Source organism: Manduca sexta, chromosome 17 (assembly GCF_014839805.1).
Source record: "Manduca sexta isolate Smith_Timp_Sample1 chromosome 17, JHU_Msex_v1.0, whole genome shotgun sequence".
NCBI lineage: Eukaryota > Metazoa > Arthropoda > Insecta > Lepidoptera > Sphingidae > Manduca > Manduca sexta.
Genome location: NC_051131.1, coordinates 13,608,876 through 13,633,851, shown reverse-complemented (window position 1 = coordinate 13,633,851; position 24,976 = coordinate 13,608,876). Strand labels below are relative to the sequence as shown.

The 24,976-nt window shown below is 36.5% G+C and overlaps 2 protein-coding genes across 4 annotated transcripts; one reads left to right on the top strand and one right to left on the bottom strand.

The window, feature by feature from the left end:
- Window positions 1-1,144: 1,144 nt before the first annotated feature.
- Window positions 1,145-23,057, top strand: LOC115442600 (GTP-binding protein 1). Of its 3 annotated transcripts, none has more exons than XM_030167679.2 (13): window positions 1,145-1,299; window positions 1,434-1,648; window positions 8,707-8,818; window positions 11,513-11,687; window positions 12,208-12,386; window positions 12,710-12,873; window positions 16,926-17,164; window positions 17,548-17,692; window positions 19,232-19,414; window positions 20,100-20,235; window positions 20,512-20,645; window positions 21,064-21,228; window positions 21,414-23,057. In XM_030167679.2, exons 2-13 carry the CDS (start codon window positions 1,550-1,552, stop codon window positions 21,561-21,563), a joined length of 1,881 nt encoding a protein of 626 aa, XP_030023539.1. In that variant the 5' UTR covers window positions 1,145-1,299; window positions 1,434-1,549; the 3' UTR covers window positions 21,564-23,057. The 3 variants fall into 3 exon arrangements, with proteins under 3 accessions (XP_030023539.1, XP_030023537.1, XP_037295684.1); XM_030167677.2 differs by having other exon boundaries at window positions 1,145-1,310; XM_037439787.1 differs by lacking the exons at window positions 1,145-1,299; window positions 1,434-1,648; window positions 8,707-8,818 and adding an exon at window positions 10,124-10,230.
- LOC115442601 (mediator of RNA polymerase II transcription subunit 9) lies at window positions 23,054-24,823 on the bottom strand. Its single transcript, XM_030167680.2, has 3 exons — window positions 24,536-24,823; window positions 24,346-24,451; window positions 23,054-23,767 (listed from the first exon to the last, which is right to left on the bottom strand). The coding sequence occupies exons 1-3, from the start codon at window positions 24,637-24,639 to the stop codon at window positions 23,627-23,629; spliced, it is 351 nt and encodes a 116-aa protein (XP_030023540.1). The 5' UTR covers window positions 24,640-24,823; the 3' UTR covers window positions 23,054-23,626.
- Between the last annotated feature and the right edge of the window lie 153 nt (window positions 24,824-24,976).

The window sequence follows — 24,976 nt, the reverse complement described above, 5'->3', positions numbered from 1 at the left end:
TACAAGCATTTGATCGCGGCGCGGTTCGTCCCACGGATTTTTTTGTGTTTATATGCACAGCCATTTAGACTTTTTATACTAAATTGTCAGACATCCAAAGAATTTCACATATTTTCGCCTTTTCTACTTATATTATGATAATTATTGATCCGTCTAAATTATGCTTATATTACATTTTTGTTTTCTTTAAACTACTAATATAGTATTTTACTTTATAACATCCTTACATATGAAAGTATGATATCATAACATAAAGTAAGAATTCTTTTATAAACGTCAAACCTATAAATAAATAATTATTGTCAAAATCTAGTTATAATCGTGCGAAATTATTACTTATAAAAGTTACCCTGTTTGAATATACGCAATGACGAGCTAATTTTCGCCCGCGTTTTAACGTATTGATTCATCTAAATTAGGCTTTAATGAATTATATATTTAAAAAAAACTGCTTGTATGAAAAATGCACATTTATGAATCGGCATAATAATTTTTTATTGTAATGCAATGCTACGTAGCTTTTACATAAGGACAAATTCATAAAAATGGAAACCTCTTTCATAAAATGAATATTAGCGATTAATAATAATATCAGCCCAGTATTATATACTGTCCCACTGTTGGGCACGGGCCTCCTCTAATACTGAGAGGGATTGGGCCATAGTCCACTACGCTGGCCCAGTGCGGATTGGTAGACTTCACACACCCTAGAAAATTCCTGTAGAGAATTTCTCAGGTATGCAGGTTTCCTCACGATGTTTTCCTTCACCGTTAAAGTAATCGATAATTCACAAAGAATACACACATAACTTTTTGGAAAAGTCAGAGGTGTGTGCCCTTGAGATTTAAACCTGTGGACATTCGTCTCGGCAGTCCGTTCCACAACCAACTAGGCTATCGCCTTAGCGATTGCTAATGTATTTTACTAATGTCTGGTAATGTACATGAGTTTTGCCATTAATGAGCAAAAGAGACTAAATTCAGATTAGGAACTTTACCGAAAAAAGATTCGTGAGGGAATCATAAAGCATTTTTTTTTACTAATTACTAAGTGGAAAGTACTTTTATTATTATTAAGATACTAAAATATATAGTGTACGTTGATAATGATTTTAAATGGATGTAATTTTGTCATAAACCTGCAATACTGATTGTGTGAGTTGTCAAAAAGTTGGCATACATACCTACCATCTGTTTTATTTAGAAAATCTATTTTAACATCTAGACATTAGTGATTACTTGAGTATTCGCTGTATTTAATTACTTTGGATTCTACCATTATGTGTTTCTGTGACTATGGTATACACTGAGTATGTTATATCACATAAATCATTTCTAGATTGATCTGAGATATAAAGGATTTTTTGATTCAAGATTTGTGCTTTTTGCGTTTGCCCATTAATAAAGTTGTTTTTGTTTTCGTTGTTGTATAGTGTTCACATAAGTTGGTAATAAAGAGAAGATAAACGCGTTAGAAATCGCGATCGTGTGAGAGGATGGTGCAGTGATTGCACTGATATTCAGTTTTTACGTGAAGGTTGAATGAAAGATGGACAGTACACCGGAGTCACCGGCAAAGATGAGCCCGCTGATAGAGGGCGAGGGTTTCGCGGAGAGCGAGACGGACTACTCCAGCATCAGGGGGAAGGTAAGAATCTTATTGGTGTTGTTTACCAACAATATGTTCCCGCGTAAACGCGACGCCCGCATGCGAGAAATAGTGTGAAGTACTTGTGCAATAAAAAGATTTACAGTGCAATCTCTTTGTTCATATATTTACTGCAGGTCAAATTATTTATCTAGCTTGGCTTTGATATAACATTTTTGAATTCTTCCAAAATCTATAGGAAATTGTAAAAATAAACATACAATATTTATTAAAATTTCCATATTTATATTAAATTATTAGATACCACAGATAGAGGTATGCCTTTTTCAAAAATAATAAATAAAAATTATAACGTTTAACACTACACTTATAGTTAATAAAATAAAACATAATCATGTGCATAGTTATATAGTGCTTATCTTCTTTTAGAATATTATATGTCCTGGAGATATATGTCTTATGGATATAAGTTATGGTTTGTTAAATAGTTTGATGACAACATGCTTCACATTATTTAACTAATATTATTGTGTTAGTGTTGCATCATCAGTTCTACTTTCATTTGTCCATATTGAAATATTTGATATCAATTAAAGGTTTTAAGTTAAATGAACAATACATTTCAGTCACTAAGTTTTATTAGTAAGTTTATTTAAACTAAGCAATTATGATCTTTCATTATATGCAAATCAAAAATTGCCACATTTTATTCTTTAGCGACTGGTTAATACATTTCCCATGGGTGTAGTTAGGGGGAGCTAAGGTGGGAAGAACCTACCTGAGAAACATTTGCTTTTTGTTAAAGCCTTACACTTACAGAGGCCTTGCATGGTGGAGGCCATTTGTTAAAGTCGGGGAACCTTTGTTTGGTCCACCCCAGCTGCCATCCCTAGAGAAAATCCACAGCTATGCATATGAATACCACATAGTTTAAATTATAAATGGAAATATTCCTGTACTTGCATCAATAACTGTAGAAGTATGGCCTTTCTCAGATATGAGTTAATAATTTATTACATTTAATTACAACTTCATGATATATTAAAGATGTCATTTTGAAGAGTCAGTTCCCATTTGTGGGTAAGTCAGTTTTATCTCAATTTAAAACACTTTAAATGCCTTATAGGATATTTTTATTTAAACAACAAAAAGCACATAAAACTGATTTATATTAAAGTATTTATTCAGTAAAATATACAATGGAATAAAGCTTCAGGTTTGGTGAATTTGTCTGAAAAGCACAACATTTTTGGCAAAATTTCAATAATATGCAGCCAAATATTTTAAACTAGCTTTTGCCCGCGGCTCCGCCCGCGTTATAAAGTTTTTCAGGCTTAAGTTTTCCGTTATAAAAGTAGTGGTTTCCCGGGAGCCTATGTTCTTCCCAGGGTCTCAAACTGACTCCATACCAAATTTCATCTTAATACGTTGGGTAGTTTTTGAGTTTAACACGTTCAGGCAGACAGATGCAGCGGGGGACTATGTTTTATAATATATTGTTTACAACTTTTTAAGAGGAACACTCCCGTCATACATCATTGTTGCATAACTTTAACCGTTTACGCAGCGCACGCAACGGAAGCTCTCAAAACTAATAAATCGTCCCCGTGTTTGCAACATGTTTCATTACTGCTCCGCTCCTATTGGTCATAGCGTGATGATATATAACTTAGAGCACTCCAAAAACAAAGGGCTATTCAACACAAAAAGATTTTTTCAGTTCGTACCGGTAGTTCCTGAGATTAGCCATTACTGCTCCACTCCTATTGGTCATAGCGTGATGATATATAACTTAGAGCACTCCAAAAACAAAGGGCTATTCAACACAAAAAGATTTTTTCAGTTCGTACCGGTAGTTCCTGAGATTAGCCATTACTGCTCCGCTCCTATTGGGTATAGCGTGATGATATATAACCTATAGCACTCCACGAACAAAGGGCTATCCAACGCAAAAAGAATTTTTCAGTTTGGACCGGTAGTTCCTGAGATTAGCTATTACTGCTCCGCTCCTTTTGGGTATAGCGTGATGATATATAACCTATAGCACTCCACGAACAAAGGGCTATCCAACGCAAAAAGAATTTTTCAGTTTGGACCGGTAGTTCCTGAGATTAGCCATTACTGCTCCGCTCCTATTGGGTATAGCGTGATGATATATAGCCTATAGCACTCCACGAACAAAGGGCTATCCAACGCAAAAAGAATTTTTCAGTTTGGACCGGTAGTTCCTGAGATTAGCGCGTTCAAACAAACAAACAAACAAACAAACAAACAAACAAACAAACAAACAAACAAACAAACAAACTCTTCAGCTTTATATAATAGTATATAGATGTAATGTTTTAAAATGAGAAAACAAAGACCTCTCATAGAATATTTTAGTCACTGTTTACATATTTACTATGTATCTTGTGTGTCGGAGCCAACATAGGTAGGCAAGTCTCATGCCAAGTAACAGTGTATTGGACTAATATGGTAGTGTGGTTCTAGTTTAAGACCATTGTCTAATGTCAGGCATGTTTTCAGGATGAGCTCATATTGTATACTGAGGCGGCCTTTGGGGGAGGCGAACCGGGCAACCGCCCGGGGACTCGCGATTACAGAGGCCTCGCGCGGTGCCTCGCAGGACCTTTTTTTACGTTCTTACCGACGACACTGATAAAACAGGGGACTGTTTTTTTACTCTGCCTGAGGCCTCGCGTCTGTTGCTTTTTGTTTTCGCCTGGGGCGCCGCGTCGTTTAGGGCCGCCACTAATTGTATATCCTGTTTTGAACTGCCCAGTGTAACTGTGTCAACTGGTGAAGGATATTTATGTCTCGTCAGTCACCTCTGTCTGGACACCATTCCATATACCTTCTGGTGCAGCAGTCATTCTGCAAAATGTAATGTGCTAACAAATGAATAGGCACATAATCTATATATATAAAAATGAATCCCTATTTCCCTTGGTCACGCCATCACGCGTGAACGGCTGGACCGATGTCACTATTTTTTTGTTATGTTTGTTATTGTCAGGAGAAGGTTTTTTTTTTTTTTTTTTTTTTAATCTTTATTTAAGGAGCTTGGTCGTTATTTCACGACTATGTCGCTCCGTACGTCCACTTTTATCCATGCCTACTATTTTTTTTATAAAATCAAAATATTTTTTAATAAGCCTTTAGCCTCTTCCGATACTGGAATGGTCAAAAAGCTATTTATGCTGCCCACATTAAAGCTCAAAGTATGAGGCCCACTCCGCACACACTCCGACAAAACATGAATTAAGTCATCTCTTACTCCACAGTCAGAGCAGTTTGGGGAGTTTGACGCCTGCATAAGATGCTTAAACATATTTGTCGGAATATGCCCAGAGCGGAGCCTCATTACTGCCACTAGCTCTTGTCTGCTCAAAGCACAATCAGTAATCCTTGGAGATTGTAACGGCTCAGGTTGAATCGTGCGGTACCATATGCCTTTTTCTTGGGAGCGTTTATCAAAAAACTCATTCCACAGTTGGATACAGTGACGCTTTACTTGTGATAACATTTCCGTGTAATGTGGTGCAGGATTTAAAAATATACCCTCCGTCGTCGCTTCTTTAGCTAATAAATCTGCTGTGTCATTACCACAAAGACGAATATGAGCAGGAACCCATTGTAGCTTAATCGTCTTAGGTCTCAACGAAATAATTTGGTTTAAAATCTTATAGGCTAAAGAAGCGCCACGAATGGTAGTCGTACACCGAGCCAAATGTTGTAAAGCGCTTTTGAGTCGGTGATGATTACAATATTATTATATCAGATTGACTCTGCGTAAGAACAAGCTTCTAAAATAGCTACGAGCTCGGCTGACATAATAGAAATATCCGAATGAATTTTAAAACGTACCCTAGAATTTGTTTGTGGGTCAAAGAAAGACGCACCAATATTCGCCTGAAATTTAGATCCATCTGTAAAAATCTTATAATAATTGGAATATCTCTCGTCAATATACTGAAGGCAAGTTTGTTTTAAATATTCTGTGTTGTACTGATTTTTAGCTAGTTCAATTCCGTTAACATAAGAAATGATGAAGTCAGATGAGTCAATATAACTAACCCAATATTTCATCGCGAACATATCTAATAAAGCACTGCAATTTACTCGAACATTCCTAAAAAGCTTTTTGTAATTTCCATAATAACGGTTCCTTTTTCCTATTCCAAGTATGACTGCCACGACATCCATCCTCTACTGATGATAAAATATTACTATTGAAATGTAAAGATTTGCATTTAAACAAATATTTTCCACCTAGATAACGTCTCCTAATAGTGAGAGGTTGAAGGCATAGCTCACTCTCCATCACGTGTATTGGCGTTGTTTTCAAAAAGCTTCCAATGATTCTCATGGCCGCATTTTGAATTTTATCCAATTTACTAGTATGACACTGTGCACTATCATCGAATAAAAAGCTTGCATAATCTAATCGACTCCGAACCATAGCCATGTATATATATCTAAGATACTTGGGATGAACTCCCCAACCCGATCCTGCTAAAATTTTTAAAAGATTTTTAGAAAATTTAAGAAATCTTAACGAAAATATTAATTTTAAATATCTGTCAGTGGTTTGAAATAACTGTCAACGATCGACAGAATGCGCGCGTGCATACATACTCCATTGAAAAGTTACATTTGGGGTTGCGTTTTTTAGAGGACGCAATTTTATTTTTTTGAAGTGTAGGGGGGGTCAGTCTAAAGCTAAAACCAAGTTTGTGGGGTCGCCACCCTTGTCCCACGGCCGCCATCTTGAAAATAGGGGTTGAAATGGTTTTACGATGTATCTCTTAAACTATTTATCTGACAAAAAATGTATAAACATTTTTTGTTGCAAATTAAATTCTCTACAACTTTGGTCTAGTAACTTTTGTCGTAGAACTATAAATAAAAAAGTTATTAGCGAAAATGTTAAGAAATTCAATGTGAAGCAATGTCCATTGCAACGTCATCAGAACGTGTGTTTATAAGGTTCATAATACTTTTTTGTACTCTCATTAATACCCAAATACCCAAGGGACCATTAGGGAACAAAGAACATCTGCCTGCTATTATTATTATTATTTCTAACCTCTCTTATTGTTAGAATAGCTGATAATATTGTGTTGAAGTTGTCGTAAGTAAGTTTTTTATTAGCATTTTGACTTTTAAAAGTCTTTTAACAGTCAAAATGCTAATAAAAGTAGTTTTCACTAAAGTTAAAATCGTGTCTAAAATCATTCGAAATCGTCTTCACAATTAAAAACAGAATAAAATACATCCGTAGGTACAGTAATATGTAGCACAACTAAACGATATAAGCTGAACGACAACTTCAACACAATATTATCAGCTATTCTTACAATAAGAGAGGTTAGAAATAATAATAATAATAGCAGGCAGATGTTCTTTTGTTCCCTAATGGTCCCTTGGGTATTTGGGTATTAATGAGAGTACAAAAAAGTATTATGAACCTTATAAACACACGTTCTGATGACGTTGCAATGGACATTGCTTAACATTGAATTTCTTAACATTTTCGCTAATAACTTTTTATTTATAGTTCTACGACAAAAGTTACTAGACCAAAGTTATAGAGAATTTAATTTGCAACAAAAATGTTTATACATTTTTTGTCAGATAAATAGTTTAAGAGATACATCGTAAAACCATTTCAACCCCTATTTTCAAGATGGCGGCCGTGGGACAAGGGTGGCGACCCCACAAACTTGGTATTAGCTTTAGACTGACCTCCCCTACACTTCAAAAAAATAAAATTGCGTCCTCTAAAAAACGCAAGGTAAGGCCTAAAAAATGTAACATTTCAATGGACTAACATAGTTAAGACAAGACGATGTCTGTCGGGTTATCTGGTTTAATATAATATACCATTTATACTATATCTCTTTGATGATAAGGAGCCTTTGATCACATACATGCTTCAATATACATCATGTATCAAATTAACAATATATTTGCATAACAGACTTTCAGTCTGAAGGAACAATTACTCTACTGAGAAACAAGAAAGTGCGAGTTTGATGTTCAGTTGATACAAATAATCAATATAGGCCTACAACTGAGCATTTAATGCTATCTCTCAGAGCAATTTTGAAGCACCAGTAGATTTATTTTACGTTGTTAATTCGTCCTATACAATGAACAGTTATTCGATTGAGTTTTTGAAAGTGTAGTGTCGTAAGTTCTGAACTAATTACGTTTTGAGATCATGCTTAGAGTGTTTATGTAACAGTTATATCAGCCGATTAGCCTATGCAGTAGTAACTGGTGACGTAACGCTCACTTACGTTAGTATACGGGTTCTATATAAACGCAATCAGTGCCGGCGTGTAATTTGCGTCTTTATGCCTGCAATGACGTATTAAATACGTACTAATTTATCAATAAGGCATATACCAATTTGAAAAAATATAGTTAAGCCTTTTTGCTAAAGGTAGACGCGCACGTGCGCACACGCTTTGTTCATATATTTACCCTATTTAAAAAGGATAGTAAATGTGTGTCGAGACTTATGATATGGCCATGGTATAACAGACGATAATGCTATTATATTTCTAGTGATATTTACGATAGAGCGATAATCGCACTATCTATAAAAAATATTACTATTCTTAATTAAGGTCAGGGGGCCCTATTCCGCCTATAGGAGCGAATCCCTATTTTCGCAATTACTGGTGTTCGATAACCGTATAGGTAAGAGAGTAAAAAATCACCTATTTACTCATACGGCCATCAAAGCTATCCTTCGGTTAGAACGCCCGTGATTACGAAAGGTTGGATATATTTCCATAGAATACCCCCATTAAATAGTGCCCCCTAACGTAATAAAAATAAACGAATCAGCATTACAACAAAAGTTAGGGCACATACACTCCAAATTTTGTAGTAGCAGTGGGAAGATATTATGCATAATAATACTATCTCCTGCCCCCTACAACAGACGTGGATGCACGGACCAATTCTCCGAATATATTTAACTATACTTTCTACGAAACGGATGTGTTTATTGCTTATGGTAGTATTTACTGCCTACCATCAGCTAAGTGGTCAAAGTGTGTATACATAATATATATTTTTAGATGGTGATGGTCAGCCCCAACGCTGATGAGTACGAGCTGCTGCGCAAACAGATGCTGGAGAGGCTAGAGGCTGGCAACGGCGAGATCATCTACGACATAGGACTCGGCGAAGGTAAGTCGGCCTTTTGTTGGCAATTGGCATTTTGTTAATGTCACTGTGACCTTATCGTCTATCACATAGGGACTATTGTTCCATGTAATTAAGTAAACCATTGTTCGTTAAAGGTTACGTGTATTTTTGATGACGCAAAACCGGCTTATGTGTGTTTATAATAATATTCAAGTAGTATTATTTTAGTATTGAAATATCCAACTGATACCACCGTTATTATATTTATTAATGTCAACAAAAAACTAGAAAATTGTACACGTGTTGTGTCCGCATCTGGCGGCTCTATTGAACTAATTTGACATACCACGCGCCGTGTACAATATTAAAGATAGGCAATTTTAGCTAGCGTATCTAATTAACATTATTCAGGGTTTTACGAAGAATTTGCTATAGCCTTATGGAACATCGTTGCTATTCGAGATAGTTTTTGACATAGGCTTCCCCTTCAGATCTGTCTCGAGCACAGAGGGACGCTGGGAATTCCGCTTGAGATCTCTCTCGAGCACGGGAGAGCCCTGGCAATTAGAACTTTCTTAGATAGATCTCTCTTGAGCGGTCAGCGCGGTCCACTATTTGATACGTAACTCGCTTCTAGTTTGTTAGTTTAAAAGTAAGTTTGTAGTTAATAAGTCTAAGTATAGCACAGTACTTACTACAGAGAGTTAATGGATGCAGGTTAGGAAAAATAAATGTCTCAGTATACTAATAAAAATGAATTCTACATTTATTGAATCAAGAAAAAATGTCGCCTTGTTAGACGTTGAAGATAAATTGTGTATTTTGTTAATTATTGAGTTGTTTTAAATCTCCTCAAAACATTGTCTTAACAAGTTGAGTATCGAATCCAAATCAATACGCACGCATCATTAATTATGTTAATAAATTCGTTATCGATAAAATCATTATTTGACCTTACGCTAAAACTCCTTTATGTAATAATTGATGTTCATTAGAATAGACTGCACAATGAATAACATCGAATTAACCTTAGAAGAAAATTTCTTGTTCACGAAGACGATACTATACATTGTACATTAGAGACGATTCATTGAATAATTGGATAAAATTGAACATTTTATGACACCATAAATGAGTGACAAATATATTCAGTGAATTCCACGAAAACAATAAAAAAATTACACCAGTGAAAGTTGTTTCGAAAAATAAACAGATACATATCTGGTAAATTTCATGGAATTGATTTAAAAAATAAAAGATAATATGAATGAATAATTGATAAGAGTACAGTTGAATAATAGATAAGGCATCAATTATAGTGATAACGCAGTGTTGTAACTTGGTGCAATCTCGAGCAACGTGCGCACACGAACGTCGTGACGTCACGATGTATTTCGAATATGGAGAACGTTGCTGTTTCAGCAAAATCCCGTCGTAGTTACCTTTCGGTTGACGTGGGTGATATTCTATAGTTCCAATTTGAATCCTATTTTATACATTTTTGGCGGTGACACAGCTTTTGATGTAGAAGCAAACTTATCGTGATTTACTTCTCGGTTGTATAATTCTAGCTCGAGATCCTAGTTTACACAGGACTTATTAGAACAACCGAGTAGATATCAACATTTTCTCATTTGTTCTAGAAGTTCGTCTAAATCCAAAGTGGTCGCATCATAAATTTGCCGAACAATATTCGATCTCTTACATCTTCCACTCTAGTTGTTACTATGGAACATAAGAAGATGCCAGCAAAATTTAGAGTTACCTATCAACCCGGTACTCTTGGTGATATTATAAAAACATTATGATGTCTTCCTAGCAGATTTCGGTCTGTAAAAACTGGACTACCAAATTTAGCTCAGACTAAGACAGTGTACCCAATGGTCATTCTCCTGCTCTTTGATGCGCTCTTAAGTGATTTACATAGCCAGTTTTTATGAAAGTGCAAGTGCATTTTGAACACGACAATATTCCGCCGACGTAATTATAGTTACAACAACTTATAAATAAAAATACATTCAACAGGGTTTTTACAATTATTAATTAGTCTAAAGTCTCCTGTTGCCTTGAGGCTATGATGTTGTATCGTTCATTTGCTAATAGCTTTCTTGACTTCTCTGCCAAGCTCGGTGGCCACTACACATAAGATGATACTCTTGCTTTTATTTCTAAATAAACTCGGCAAAGTGACTCTACTGCATGATGGTAAGCGAAGTGGACTCCAATTACTGTCGACTGATGAGAATTGGTTACCCCTCGCAATTCTATACTTATATGTCGGCCTGTTAGAACTTCGATATGTACAGGCTGATCCCGACATGAGACAGGTGGAACACTATGGCGGGGTTTACATCTTGTATACGGGATACGCTATCCAAACGGATACAAGTATCCTACCAGCATAGGTGATACTATTGTCCATGCCCATTTCGCTTACTATTTCTAATTGCTAGGGGTGCTAAGAGGTAATAATTATAAGCATAATCAAAATTTAAATTAATTTATTCCTTATTTCACGAGCATATAAATGAACTGCTCTAAACAACAATAAAAAAGCAATTGTAGTTTTTTTTTCTCCTCTCTTTATCATGTACTTTGTAAAGAGGAACACCACAGTTTCTTGCCCGTTCTTCTCTGGTGAGAACTGCTTTCCGAACTGGTGGTAGAGTTATTGACGGAATCTAAATAATGCATAACATTTTACGGATTCAAATAAATCATTTAATTTCGTGGCAGATGGTCGCGGTCTCACGGAGGACGAGTTCACCGCGTCGGTGGCGACGCTGCAGTCGCTGGTGGCGAGCGAGCGCGTGTCGTGCATGGAGCTGCGGCGCTGGGACTGCGGCACGGGCCTCGTGGGGCAGTACCTGCTGCGCACCGAGCTCGACAACAACGACTTCATGGAGATCAGGTATCCTTACTTATACTTCACATGCGAAGGTGTCTATGTAAAACGGGGTTTAGATTAGTAAGTTCTCACAAGAACATGTTGTGTGTTGACTCTAGCGGCAATATATCAATACTCGTGACAAGTCCTGCAAGCTGCAACATTTGCAGAAGTCAATTTTCTGTGATTGTTTACATGTTTAAAATAGCTTGCGGAAATCCATTTGTGAAAGTTTTTTTGCTAATATAATTCTAAATATATCTAACCATTGAACAAATTTTAATAATACATATTTGGCATAGAGGAAGCTTGATTAGGAAGGAAGAACATGAGCTATTTTTTTACATGTTACAAATCCAATGTCGAAAAAAACTTTTTGGACTTCTTTAAACAGTTCAAAATGAATGACTGACGTTCAAGTCAGAGCAAGTGCATCAAACTAACTTATGAAGCTCTCCTAAGGGACCGAGCTAATGCCTAAAACTTCCACTAGTATTAGAAAGTGCTGGTTGTCAGTCAGTCCGAAAACATCTTCGTCTATCAGGGTAGCGGTGGTAGGTAACGTGGACGCGGGCAAGTCCACTCTCCTGGGAGTGCTGACACACGGGGAGCTGGACAACGGGCGAGGGTTCGCGCGACAGAGGCTGTTCCGACACAAGCACGAGATGGAGAGCGGCCGCACCAGCTCCGTCGGCAATGACATACTCGGCTTCGACAATATGGGTGAGTATGCTCCGGCTAGTTTCTGACCACTACCCACTGTAAGGAAGATGACTTATGAAACATCAAATCAGCTTATTTACATATTATGTTAATAAAAAACTGTTCCGTCATTCATCAGACATGTAATTAATTAATAGATAAATCCGATGATTTTTTCATATTTCGTATGCCATAAAGTAAACCCCTTTTATTTCAATTTTGTGAAGAAAAAATATTTTGCCAAAACACAAGTGTATAGGCGATTTAAAATTTAGAATTTGTTTACCTACTTATGTAGGTGACTAACACTAACAAATCCTCATCTCCAAATCTTCACCATGCAGGTAAGGTGGTGAACAAGCCGGACCACGGCACACTGGACTGGGTGAAGATCTGCGAGAAGTCGTCGAAGGTGATCACTTTCATCGACCTGGCCGGACACGAGCGCTACCTCAAGACCACTGTCTTCGGCATGACGGGACACGCGCCGGACTTCGGCATGCTCATGGTGAGTGATCTGGAATGAATATAATATGTGATATTCTTTTTATTAAAAAATACTATGGTCAAATTATAATGTGAAAAAATTATCAAAATCCGCGCAAAAATAAATAAGTTTGTAGTTAAATGGTAATGATAAATGCCTTATAATAGAAAAAGATGAGCATAGACAGTTATTAACGTCATGTAATAATGCCAGAGTGAGAAAGAGTTGGGATGATGTCCCTACTAGGCGATCATTCTGAAATTGGAAAGCGAGCATCGTACACATGGTGTTAAAACCCGTCATAGTGGCCCACATGAGTCGCGTTCCGGGATCAGCCTATGTATATCATGTTTCAACAGGCCGGCATAATTGTGGCGACTGCCGAGGGGTAATCATCTCTCGTCAGTTGACATTATATTGGATCCTACTCCACTTACCAGCAGGTGCAGTGTCATTGTTGTGTATGTATAAAAAAAAATCACGTGGGTCCATTTTTCAGTCTCTTGAACTGTATACACTTAAAAATATATATTTTACACAATATTATGAACTACGTTGACAGATTCCGATATGGATTATATGATGCAACACTACCGGTATGTTATATTTCTTAAACCGGAAATACCCAAACACAAACAAATAATATCGAGGCATCTGTAGATGATTCATTTAATTAATGCGAGAATAATATTGAGCAACAATAGGTACGCGCCATATTGTACCAATGATTTCTATTCAAATCCAATATCATTAAATCCGGAATAATCATAATGCACACACACTGATGCTTAGCAGTGGATAAAGAAATAAAAAAGTTAGGTAGGAGAATATGGTTACACTTAATACAATAAATGTATGCACTAGGTACTAGATTTGGCATTCTGAACATTCACTGTGTTCAACTGAATTTCATTGCAATCCATTCAAACTGACTTTAGTATGGTCAATATTGGCAGCTTGTGGTTGTGTACGGAGTGGCGCTCATCATATAAAAACTCGAGTCTAAGTGTAAACCTGAATTTGAATAAAAAATATTAGTCAAATAAGTAACGTAATTTGTTGTTCAAGTGAATAAATAGGTTATAACAGTGACGTTTTGGTCGTCATTTTAGTTCAGATTTTGAACAAATAGTTTATATAGACGTTCGTGTCTATAGACTATACTTCAATGCTTAAGACTGTCTTGGTGTCGTAGTCGTTTTACGGTAAATTGCAGTGTTGAGGTCTCAGGTTCAATTCCTGGGTTGGGCAGTGATATTGAGTTTTTCTACTCAATATCAGCCCTGAGTCTGAAATTTGTGCCCGATATGGCGATAGGCTCGCCCCTAGTCACTTCATGGAACGTAATACATATAATACACATGGCGGAGAGTAGGTGCACCAGTTGCGCCTATGTCTACTCCTTCAGGAATAAAAAGCGTTAGTGTGTGTTTGTTTGTTAAGACAGGTCAAGATGCTATTTTTCTAACTATAGAGATTTATGGTCTTATTCATAATAAAACTATCAGAATTATCGGAAGTTTATCTGGGCGTTATCGGAGGCATGTAAAAAATTGGTATTCATAATGGTTAAATTGCGCTAAAAGTCTCCGATAAAGATGCTTTGATTTATCGAGCCTAACCCCGTCTTTACACCTATGTTAAGCGTTCGATAGCAAAAAATGGCTGACGTCGGTCAGCTGTTTCGTGTTTGACGCTTGTTGCCAAAGTCAGTTTGTACTTAGAAGTAAACAACATTTCGATCATTTTCGTTTCAAGAAATAATTTTATTTAGTTACGTATTAAAAATGCAAGCTAGGCTGCTTTAGGTAGAAAAATGTGTCGTCAGAAATTAGATCCATTTTCTCTGGATAATGATGAATTCCGTAAACGGTATTATTTTTCCCAACATACGGCTGCATTTATAAGTGACTGATAGTCCGCGAAGAGTTGCAGCTTCACCGTATAAGTTGTGGCAGATCATCAGAATTGCAAGTATTAATTAACTGCATTGACATGTTGGGATCGTCATGAGGTAAGTTAATTCTATTCCATAATTATACAGACTTCGGTAAATACATATACCTAATGAAGAGCTACTTTTAGATTCGTTTTCTTAATAGATGTAAGATGTTGGAGACCTCTATGATTATCTTAAGCCACTACCAGTGGTATATGTAGCAAAGTGGAGCGTGCGCTCGTATTACATGCTGCAGATTATAATTATGCCCCACTTCTTTTCAGAGGAACCCTTGTTAAGGCTGGAATTTCACCATGTAAAGACTTCCCATCTATAATTGGTTGTATTTATTACACCCATATAACATTAAAAAAATATGGTTGTGATGCAGCCTAATATTATATAGAAAAGGATATTATTTCCTCAATGTTGTTGTTCAGGTAAGATTTAAAGGTTTGTTGTAGGTGAATTGTGATGCTAATCTTCAGATCAGAGATATTTGATGGCAAAGCAGCACTCATAACTCCCGGATATTGCAACAAGAACTTTGGTGTGTGGAAACAGCATTTTCAATGTCTGTTTCATGGCATATCTTAAATTTGGAAATGTGAAGACTACTATTGTGGCTCTTGCAGTGTTGCACAACATTGCAATTGCTCAAAGAAAGATATATGCCACAGAAGTGTGTCCAATATTGAAGAGGTGTCAAAAAAAATGTTTATTCAAATATACAACAGTAGTATCCCACAGGATTATAGTATAAAATTTAAATTACTTAATGATGATTTGTTAATACCTCTCTTATATTTCCAGGTGGAGGTGGATTATAGTATACTAATGCATCATATGCATGCCATAATCTGTGTACTTTACAAATTGTAAATCATATTTGATTATATGTTGACTTGTCATAAGAGTCTTTTATATATATGCCTACATGATAAATAACGGTTTTTATTTATTTTCTTTCTTATTTCAACTAATAAAGACCTCAAAAATATGTTTTACTTATGACCTACCTAAAACAATAATATCCTACATGATTATAGCATAAAATGCATATATAGATATCTCCTTTATATTTTCTATTGGAAGTGGGGTCTGAGGAGGCACAATGAGCATGATCTAAAAAATAAAATTGATTTATTCCTTTTATATTTCATTGTGCTGTTTTAACTTTATTATTTGTACTGAATGCCACCACGGTACATAATCACTATTGTATATTATCCAAATATTTTATTTATATGAATATTTTAAGAGTGGCTATCATAGTGCGTATTGTTGCGTAATAGTTGCGTTGACATGCGCAATGCAAGAGTAGCAATATTACATTTCAGTTAGCACAGCTCCCCCAAATGAATCTACGACACCTATATGAAATTGTAGTTCGTGTCGACATTCACGTTCAAGAATTCATATTCTTTTAGGGAGGGTTTTGGTTAGGGAGCGGGTTCATATCCGCTCCCTAATCAATTTCTTCAACGTAATCTTGTAAAAAAAGCAATAGTTAGTAATGCAGGAATGCATAGCGCAAACGTTCAAATACAGAAAAGAGCTGCACCATCTTTGTCTTCCCCCAACTACTTTTCACTTCTCTACCATTTTATCGCAATTTGCTGCCTGCGTTCTTCCAAGTTTTACAAAGAATTTCGAGAACAACAAATAAATCTTTCTCCTGTATTTATTTTATTTCCTTTTTTGACAAACGCCATTATGACAATGACAGACAATTTTTTTTTATTGTCTGTTTCCAGAGACAAAACTTGGTAGTAATTGGTAGAACTTATTTAAATGATTTTTTCTACGAAATGGCAACATTGTGCACATTTAAAGGCCTTTTTGTTATCGGAGGTTTATGAAACCATTATGAATAAGAAATTTTATCGAAGGCTTGGTAAGCTTATAGGACGTTTTAACTATTTGCGATTTATACCTTCGATAAGGGTTTTATTATGAATAAGACCATTAGTCATTTAGTGCTAGAAGTACAATCAAAAAACTTTAGGTGCGCTAGAATTTTTTCAACCAGACCCTCGCATACCACTGACCACCACATTTTTTTACATTCCGATTTAATTTTGCAGTATACTTACGACTATGTCGCTAAATACGTCTGCTGTTATTGCCGTAGGTGGGTGCCAATGCAGGTATAGTGGGCATGACGAAGGAGCACCTCGGCCTGGCGCTGGCACTATCCGTGCCCGTGTTCGTGGTGGTGACCAAGATCGACATGTGTCCGCCGAACGTGCTACAGGACAACCTCAAGCTGCTCATCAGGATCCTCAAGTCTTCGGGCTGCAGGAAGGTGCCGGTCATGGTGAAGAACAAGGATGACGTCATCGTCAGCGCTACCAACTTCGTGTCGCAGAGGTTTGTTTTGTTTGTTGATGTTTATGTGCCAAAAGATTACTGTTAAAATAATGTGTGACAATAAAAAAAAAATCGGCTGCCATCGTAGCTTTATTGGTGTTTGTTTATCGAGCTGGGACGGTTTGATTCCCAAGTCGGTTAAACTGCTCAGCTTCAGCCTGAAGTCTGTATTTGAGGCGTCTGTAAATGCCAACAGGCTCCCCTGTTTCATGAGACCTAACATAACTAGAGAAATGTGGGTGTAATGAGACCTCTGCCTACCCATGGTTACTAAAAAAGCAGTGATCCTATCTATGTATGTACAACGGCTGCTCTAGAATGAGCCAGGACAGCAGATTATAACATGTACGGAATTAGTACTAGAGTTATGGAAATGTTGGCAGGCTATGTCCAATATTCCAAGTGTCGAACGTGAGCGGCGAGAATCTGGAGCTGCTGACGATGTTCCTCAACCTGCTGAAGACGAGGATGCCCTCGCACGACGACAAGCCTGCTGAGTTCCAGATAGACGACACCTACTCAGTGCCCGTGAGTACACTATTAGTTACTACTATAGGTATAAAATGGATCAGTGGTGGCTTTGGGGGATGGCAAACGAGGCAACATTACCTAAAGCCTCGCGTTTGCGGGTACAAAAAATGACCGTCGACAATTGGTTATAAAAGCCTCGCAATGATCAGCCGCCGAGGGCCTCGCATTAGTTAAGGCCCTCAAAGATTATTTAGTCTAATAATATTATGGATATAGAAAATAGTTCAGGACTATTACTATTGCATAGTGTAAGGTCTTCTGGACCCATCCAACCAGCATCTAGGTCTGTCTTTTTGTTATAGTAGAAAAGCCTAAATGAGGTTTGGATTAGAAAAAACTTGAATAAGTTGACTTTCACATCTTAGTTAACATACAGCTTTGCAGAGGATTATAATACCTATATATAGATTTAACAAAACGTCACCACACAGAAATTGTAATCAAAACTGATGAATTTTACGTAATCGGAAAAACCTGATAATAATAGGTTATGCAAAATAGCAAAGTTGATATTTATAGCTGTTATACTTAAACAATGGTAATCTTAATTTTTGATCCGATCCCGAAAATAGACCAATTAAAATAAGTTATGTGCAATCTTGTCGAAATAAATTTTGTCCTGATTGATCCATTTTCACGAAAATATCGAGAAAAACTATTACGATTGTTTATTGAAAGTTGGTCTCGTACCCTTGAGAACAATCGTGATCAGCGATAGCACTTCACGGTCTGAAGTTATGTTATAGCCATTAAAATCAAGTAATTTATGATTAGCCTATGGTAATATAATGCTAGGCTTATATTTATTTATAACTTTTGTAAAATATATACCTCGTATAAATTATAAAACAGAAGAAGTCATTGAAAACTGGTGAAAAATATACAAGATACACCATTGAAATTAGGTAGTACGGATGAGTGTCAAAAACAAAAAAGGGACGAAATACTTGCATGTGACGTCATCGGGAACTACGATGCGTGCGAAAGAAAGAGATGGAGCGATATCCCCACTTCGCGTCCACTCCTGCACGTAGCAATATTTGAAATATAAATAACTGCCTCATTTCCTTAAAAAAAAAATGCAAAAATTCAAATACTAATAAAATAGTTAGTAGTATACCAATAAATCTTTGAACAGACTTGGATGATTTTGGTGTATTAGTCCACCACTTTGGCCTGGTGCGGATTGACAGACTATATACCTTCGAAATTCTTATACAGAATTTCTCTGGTATGATTGCAGGTTTCCTTATGATGTTTCCTTCACCGTTTTGTTCTAAATTAGTTATAAGCACTAACATTACATACTAATAATAATTTAACTACTTATGTGTTCCTACATGTTATATTTTGTTTGTGCAAAAATAGAAAAGTCAGAGGTGTGTGCCCTTAGGTTTTGAACCTGCGGATATTCTTCTCGGCAGTCAGTTCCACGCCTAACTAGGCTATCGTTGCTTACTTTCGCTTATTATTTATTGTGCCTAAATTATCCCTCATCGATTCATGTCGCGTGTGGCGTGTGGCGTGCGTGCGCAGGGCGTGGGCACGGTGGTGTCGGGCACGACGCTGGCGGGCGTGGTGCGCGTCAACGACACGCTGCTGCTGGGGCCCGACCCGCTGGGCCGCTTCACGCCCGTGGCGGTGCGCGGCATCCACCGCAAGCGCATGCCCGTCGCCGAGGTGCGCGGCGGACAGACCGCCAGCTTCGCGCTCAAGAAGGTACCGCCACCACCACCACCACCATATAATCATACAATTGTTAACCATAATGAAATACAATAAATATATATTCCTTACATAAATCAAGTCGAGGAATAAGTAAAAAAAATATGAAAATAAAATAGACACTCGCAACTTGTCTAAGAACTTAGTAAACTTTTATAATTATTTATTAACATTTTTAGTATGAATGTGCTTATGAAATTTATCGACAAGGACATAAAAACCACTAGAACATAACTAAATATTTAAAGCCATAAAACATTGTGCAAAATTTTCAAAACTAGATAATGCCCGATAACGGCTTGCGGTTTTATTGCGGTCATGTACTGACGTGAACAATGCAACCGAATACTAAATGGCAGTCCAATTGATAAAATTACCTTTCGAAATTTAGGGAGCTTAAATAAATGATCAGTCAGTTTCTTTCAATTCTAAACCTTAAAAAAGGATAATTAGTGTTATAATTTCCTGCGTTTTATAGCATAACCTGATGAGAATTAAATCATGATATAAAACTATTTATATATTTATTTTTGTTTCAGTATTTTTTCTGTATCAAAATATTTGTAATTTTTTTCTCTTCCTATTTTCTAAAACTGGAAACATAATTCTTTCTCCGTTCCACGTTCAAAAAACCCCATCACTTAGTACCAAAAATGTAACCACCAAATATCTGCAACAGATAAAAAGGTCCCAGATTCGTAAGGGCATGGTGATGGTGTCGCCGGCGCTGAACCCGCAGGCGTGCTGGCAGTTTGAGGGCGAGATCCTGGTGCTGCACCACCCCACCACCATCTCATCACGATACCAGGCTATGGGTAAGAAGTTATATATAAAAGTAAAAAAGTATTGAAGTGATAATTGGTGTTATAAGTTGTAATATAGGTTTTTTTTTCAAATAACATATAAGTTTAAACCTTTATGAATTTAGTAAAAACTGGTGAATTTTTTGAGATGGAACTTTTTCCGATTGCATGTATTTTGGATTCGGTGGGATTAGATCGCTCTCAATATATTTGCAATTAGGTTGTTTAAATATATAATTATTAATATCGAATTCATACTATATTATATATTCTTTTTATGCGTATCAGTCCACTGCGGCAGCATCAGACAGACGGCGTCAATCCTGTCGATGTCGCGCGACTGCCTCCGCACCGGCGACAAGGCGCTCGTCAAGTTCCGCTTCATCAAACATCCGGAGTACCTCAAGCGGGGGCAGAGGATGGTAAGCTTACCACGAAAAGCGTTTGTTGTACATACTTTAAAAACCTAATACATTTTTTTACTGCTGGCCAGGATTAGAGGATATGAATGCTCATTTTATAAATAACTATTTAAGTCTTGAAATAGGGTGTACTGATCAATTGACATTTTATACTTTTGGTATGACGTCACTGTTTGTATGGTACGGGTGTGCAAGAGAGATAGCGCGATATTTTTATAAATACGCTTAAATAAAAGTATTTTTCAAGCCACACTTTTATAATGTAGTAGATATTATAATATATAAAATCAGTATAGGCAAATATCTTGTTGTATAGAAAAATATATTTTGTACTATAACATAAATGATGTGAACTGTTTAACTGTCATTAGTGAGTATACACACATAACAAAGGCATGTAATGAGTATGTGATGCCAGGTGTTCCGCGAAGGCCGCACGAAGGCGGTGGGTAACGTGCTGCGGCCCGAGCCCATCGCGCACAAGCCCGCGCCCGCCGCGCGCCACGAGCGCCACGAGCGCCACGAGCGGCGCGCGCAGGCGCACGGCACCAACGCGCCCGCCGACGCCAGCACTGCACATCTGGTAAAACATTTCTTCAACTCGGATTGCTTCTGTCGGCATCTCCCTCTGTCCCTATGGAAAACCATTTCTTCAATCCTCATTGCTTCTGTCTGAATCACCTTCTGTCCCTAATGCCTCTTTCTCCTATACTGAAGGAATGGAATTTTCAAGAGAACTTCTCTCATGTAGTGTAATTTGATTGGCAGCAAGAGGCCGACGTGACGGCAGTGGACTCGCCGTTTGAGGTGCAGGCGGACAAGCGCAGCTCCGCAGCAGGTGGAGGGGGAGGCGGTGGGGGGCGAAGGCCCCGCAAGCGACACGACAAGCCGCCAGACCAGCCCGTCGCTGCCAACTAAACATTTTTACTCATCTCTTTACAAGCACTCACTATTGAATCAATTGATTCACTGCTACGGGAAGCGTTCACTCTTTTCGTGTGACACATTGACGCGGACGTGTCAATAAGTATTAGGAAGTATTCTGCCTTGAAACAGAAAAGAATTTTATTTACACTAAATCTGTATAACGTCAAATATGTATTTGATTTTAATACCAGCGCTCCATTTGACGGTCTTGTCTTGACGCGCGTTAAAATCGCATTCTGTTTCATAAGGCCATAAAAGACCCACATTTTTTTGACAATTCTCAGTTAGAGAAGTTTTATTTTGACATAAATTGACACGTCGCGTCGACACACAATAGATTTGTACAATCGTACTTGTTTTCACATTTTTATTGTATGACAACGACTTTTATGATCTTCATAACTGTGCTTCCCTAGTATATTGTCGCGGCTAGATTCAGCCCACAAGCACTAAAAGAAAGTACAACGTTTCTTAAAACGATTATATTTTAGGTATAGTTGGTTGTGTGGAATCATCTATTTGGGAAATGCCTGGATACTTCGATACTTGCTTCATTGTGAAAATAATAAGTCATTGAGATATTTAAGGTATGGAAAAATAGTTGATTGTGTGACAACTTAATGCCTTGTGTTTACTTGGTATTTACATAGAACTTTTCCATGTTTACATTATACCCGAATCTTATGTTGGATGCAATAACTGACAGTATTTATAAGTAAGGTAGCGCAGTTGGTTGGGTCACTAATATTTGTGTCATTAGAGACCAACATCTGTGGTTGCTTTAATCATAGTTTAGGCAGAGTTGAAAAGTCCACAAACATACTTGTTTTGTCAAGTTTTAAATTCATATAAAGCATATACAAGTCACAATAAAATGGGGCATTCATTCCTGTTGCTGTTTTCAAGAGACTTCTATTTTGGTCAGTTGCCATATAACTGTAAGTTATTTGCATTCAATACAATATTGTAGAAATATTTTTGATTAATAAACATGAGCAGACACAAAGATATTTTCATAGAGTAAAATTGTAGATTTTTGTCTAGACAGTAATTATAATTAGAAAATTTTGCTCATAATGCAGAAGTTGAAAATTTGTTTGTGGTTATATTGATTGTTTTTGGTATTCAAATTTATATTGATTTGTGTTTTTGGCCTCTGTTGGTTGAACCACTAACAAGTGGTACATTCAAATTTTATTTTTCAATTATTTTATTTGTGAATCATACGTGGAATACAAAAGGAACAGAATTATCAGTTTTGGAAATATCTCTTATTGATGCATATTTTTTATTCCAGCACAGACTTTTTTAAATAATTAAAAGCAATAATAATAATAGTGTTAGTGAGGCTAGCCGCTTGCTCCATATCAGATTTCAGTATTTCAATATTTTCTATACCATTACAATGTGATTTTTTTAATAGAAAATAAGCAAAAGGTATATTTTTAATGATTAATTCCGAGTGAAATTAAACTAGCTCAAATATTTATTGTTTTATTTACATATTTATCTATCAGAACATTGTGGATACTCAATGTCACGACATGTGTGGTAGTAAACAAAGCCAAAATATTTCATTGTATAAAAAATCTACTAATGTGTAAATTACGTCATAATTTGTTTGAAGACTACAGATAAGCTCAGAAGGTGTGGTAATACTTCAGAGCTTGCACACAACACTGGTGTTGGGGATTTGACTGACCAGTTGTAACATTCATGAGCAAAGTCTCATTCAATAAGAACATTAAACTAAATTACTATAACGAAACTCTAGACCTTATAGTACACAATCAAATAAGTTTACGGTATTTACTTTTTTATCTGTTTCTTTGCATCCTGTATACCCTCTTTCATGTTTTCGCTAAATTTCCTTAGAAATGACAAGAATCTATTCATTTTTTGTGGATCAACTTCTGATAGTTTCTCCTTTCCTCTATAAAATACCGCTACAGCAAGTTGTGCCGCCCGCCTCACAGGATATGACTCTGCAATCCTTTGCACGAGACGTTCGTTATTAGCTAAGTATTTGAACAGAGCACGTAGAGGCATTGTTATCACTTGAATGACGTTTCAAATGAGCACATGTTCCGGTACTTCTGCAAGAGTTCACGCTTGAGTCGCAATTGGGTCCGCAGTATCTCAAACTGTTTCAGCTGGTCTTGTTTGTTGTAATCCACACCTGGAAGTCTCTTGATCTGGAAATATTAATATAAGATAATATAGTTGAGCTTAACATCCTTACATGTTATAAAACAAAGTCCCCCAAGATCAGTCTGAATGCAATACATACAAAAACTAACAAACAGATTTTGATATGAAAATAGTTTGAGATCTTCGGAAGGACATAGTGTACTTTTATCTTGGAAAAACTCTCATACAAGTAAACCTTTGAGCAAAAGCTAATAATGGTATAGGTTTGATTGCTTTGCTCCTCTTCTTCTCATTATAGCTCCAAATTAACTGACTTTTATAAACAACTGAGTTCTATTTTAGCCAAATTTGTTATTATGTTATATTTTAGTTGGCTTTAGCACCTTTTAACTTTTGGTGTCAGTTTTTTTTATTAGGTGGCACATATGATTTGGAATATATATTTAACCTAAAGTACAAAGAAGATAATGGTAACACAAGTAATTATGACACAAACACAGAACTAATTCATTAACATATAAATTAGTACGAATAGATAAAGTTTATCACAACTGTTTATTTTTGGCACTCATTCAAATTCATTATACACTATAATGCAGTTTCTGAGTCATTGTTTGTTTACCTGTGCCCTTGCGATCTCAAGCTTTTTCTGCAACTCCAGGACCCTCTGACTGCATTCCTGAGACTCCCTGGCTTTGGCGGAGTTGTCGTGGAAATCCCTCTCAACACTAAACAATAAAATTGAATAAAGATATTTACATAACTGACAATAGATAAGCATGACACTGACAAAAATAAATACCACGAAATACCTTCGGATTATTTCGTACACAATCGGCAAAAAATCTACGTCTACATCTTGAACTGATAGAGGGCTAAAATTGTTTTCGGAATGATCTGTGTTATTGTCCATCATGTGAGAATGGCGTATGAATTGAACACAAATTACAAAAACCCACTTGCCTAAAATACGTTTATTAAAGAGGAACTGCAGAATATAAAGGATGTTTTAAGAAAATTTATGAAAACAATTGTATTAGCAATTTTCGATTGAAAAGTGACAAAGTTACGCAAATAGAAATAAATAAAATGTCAAACTGAATTGACAACTGCCAAGACCATTGTTCGTTGTGAAGTCTGATTTGCCGTACTTTACTGAAAAGAAGAAAACAGCGCTTACTATGTAAAGTAATATTGGACAATAATTATTATGAAAACCGAAATTTAGCGTATTAATTATACCTATTCAAACA

What these genes read in the sequence shown, in the direction of transcription:
- LOC115442600 (XM_030167679.2), top strand. Translation starts at nt 1,550, where the DNA reads ATGGACAGTACACCGGAGTCACCGGCAAAGATGAGCCCGCTGATAGAG. An exon ending in AACGACTTCATGGAGATCAG is followed by an intron (nt 11,688 to 12,207) that starts GTATCCTTACTT and finishes TTCGTCTATCAG; the next exon opens with GGTAGCGGTGGTAGGTAACG. An exon ending in ACCAACTTCGTGTCGCAGAG is followed by an intron (nt 17,165 to 17,547) that starts GTTTGTTTTGTT and finishes AAATGTTGGCAG; the next exon opens with GCTATGTCCAATATTCCAAG.
- LOC115442601 (XM_030167680.2), bottom strand. Translation starts at nt 24,639, where the DNA reads ATGATGGACAATAACACAGATCATTCCGAAAACAATTTTAGCCCTCTA. An exon ending in GTGTACGAAATAATCCGAAG is followed by an intron (nt 24,452 to 24,535) that starts GTATTTCGTGGT and finishes TTTATTGTTTAG; the next exon opens with TGTTGAGAGGGATTTCCACG. An exon ending in TTGAGATCGCAAGGGCACAG is followed by an intron (nt 23,768 to 24,345) that starts GTAAACAAACAA and finishes TAATATTTCCAG; the next exon opens with ATCAAGAGACTTCCAGGTGT.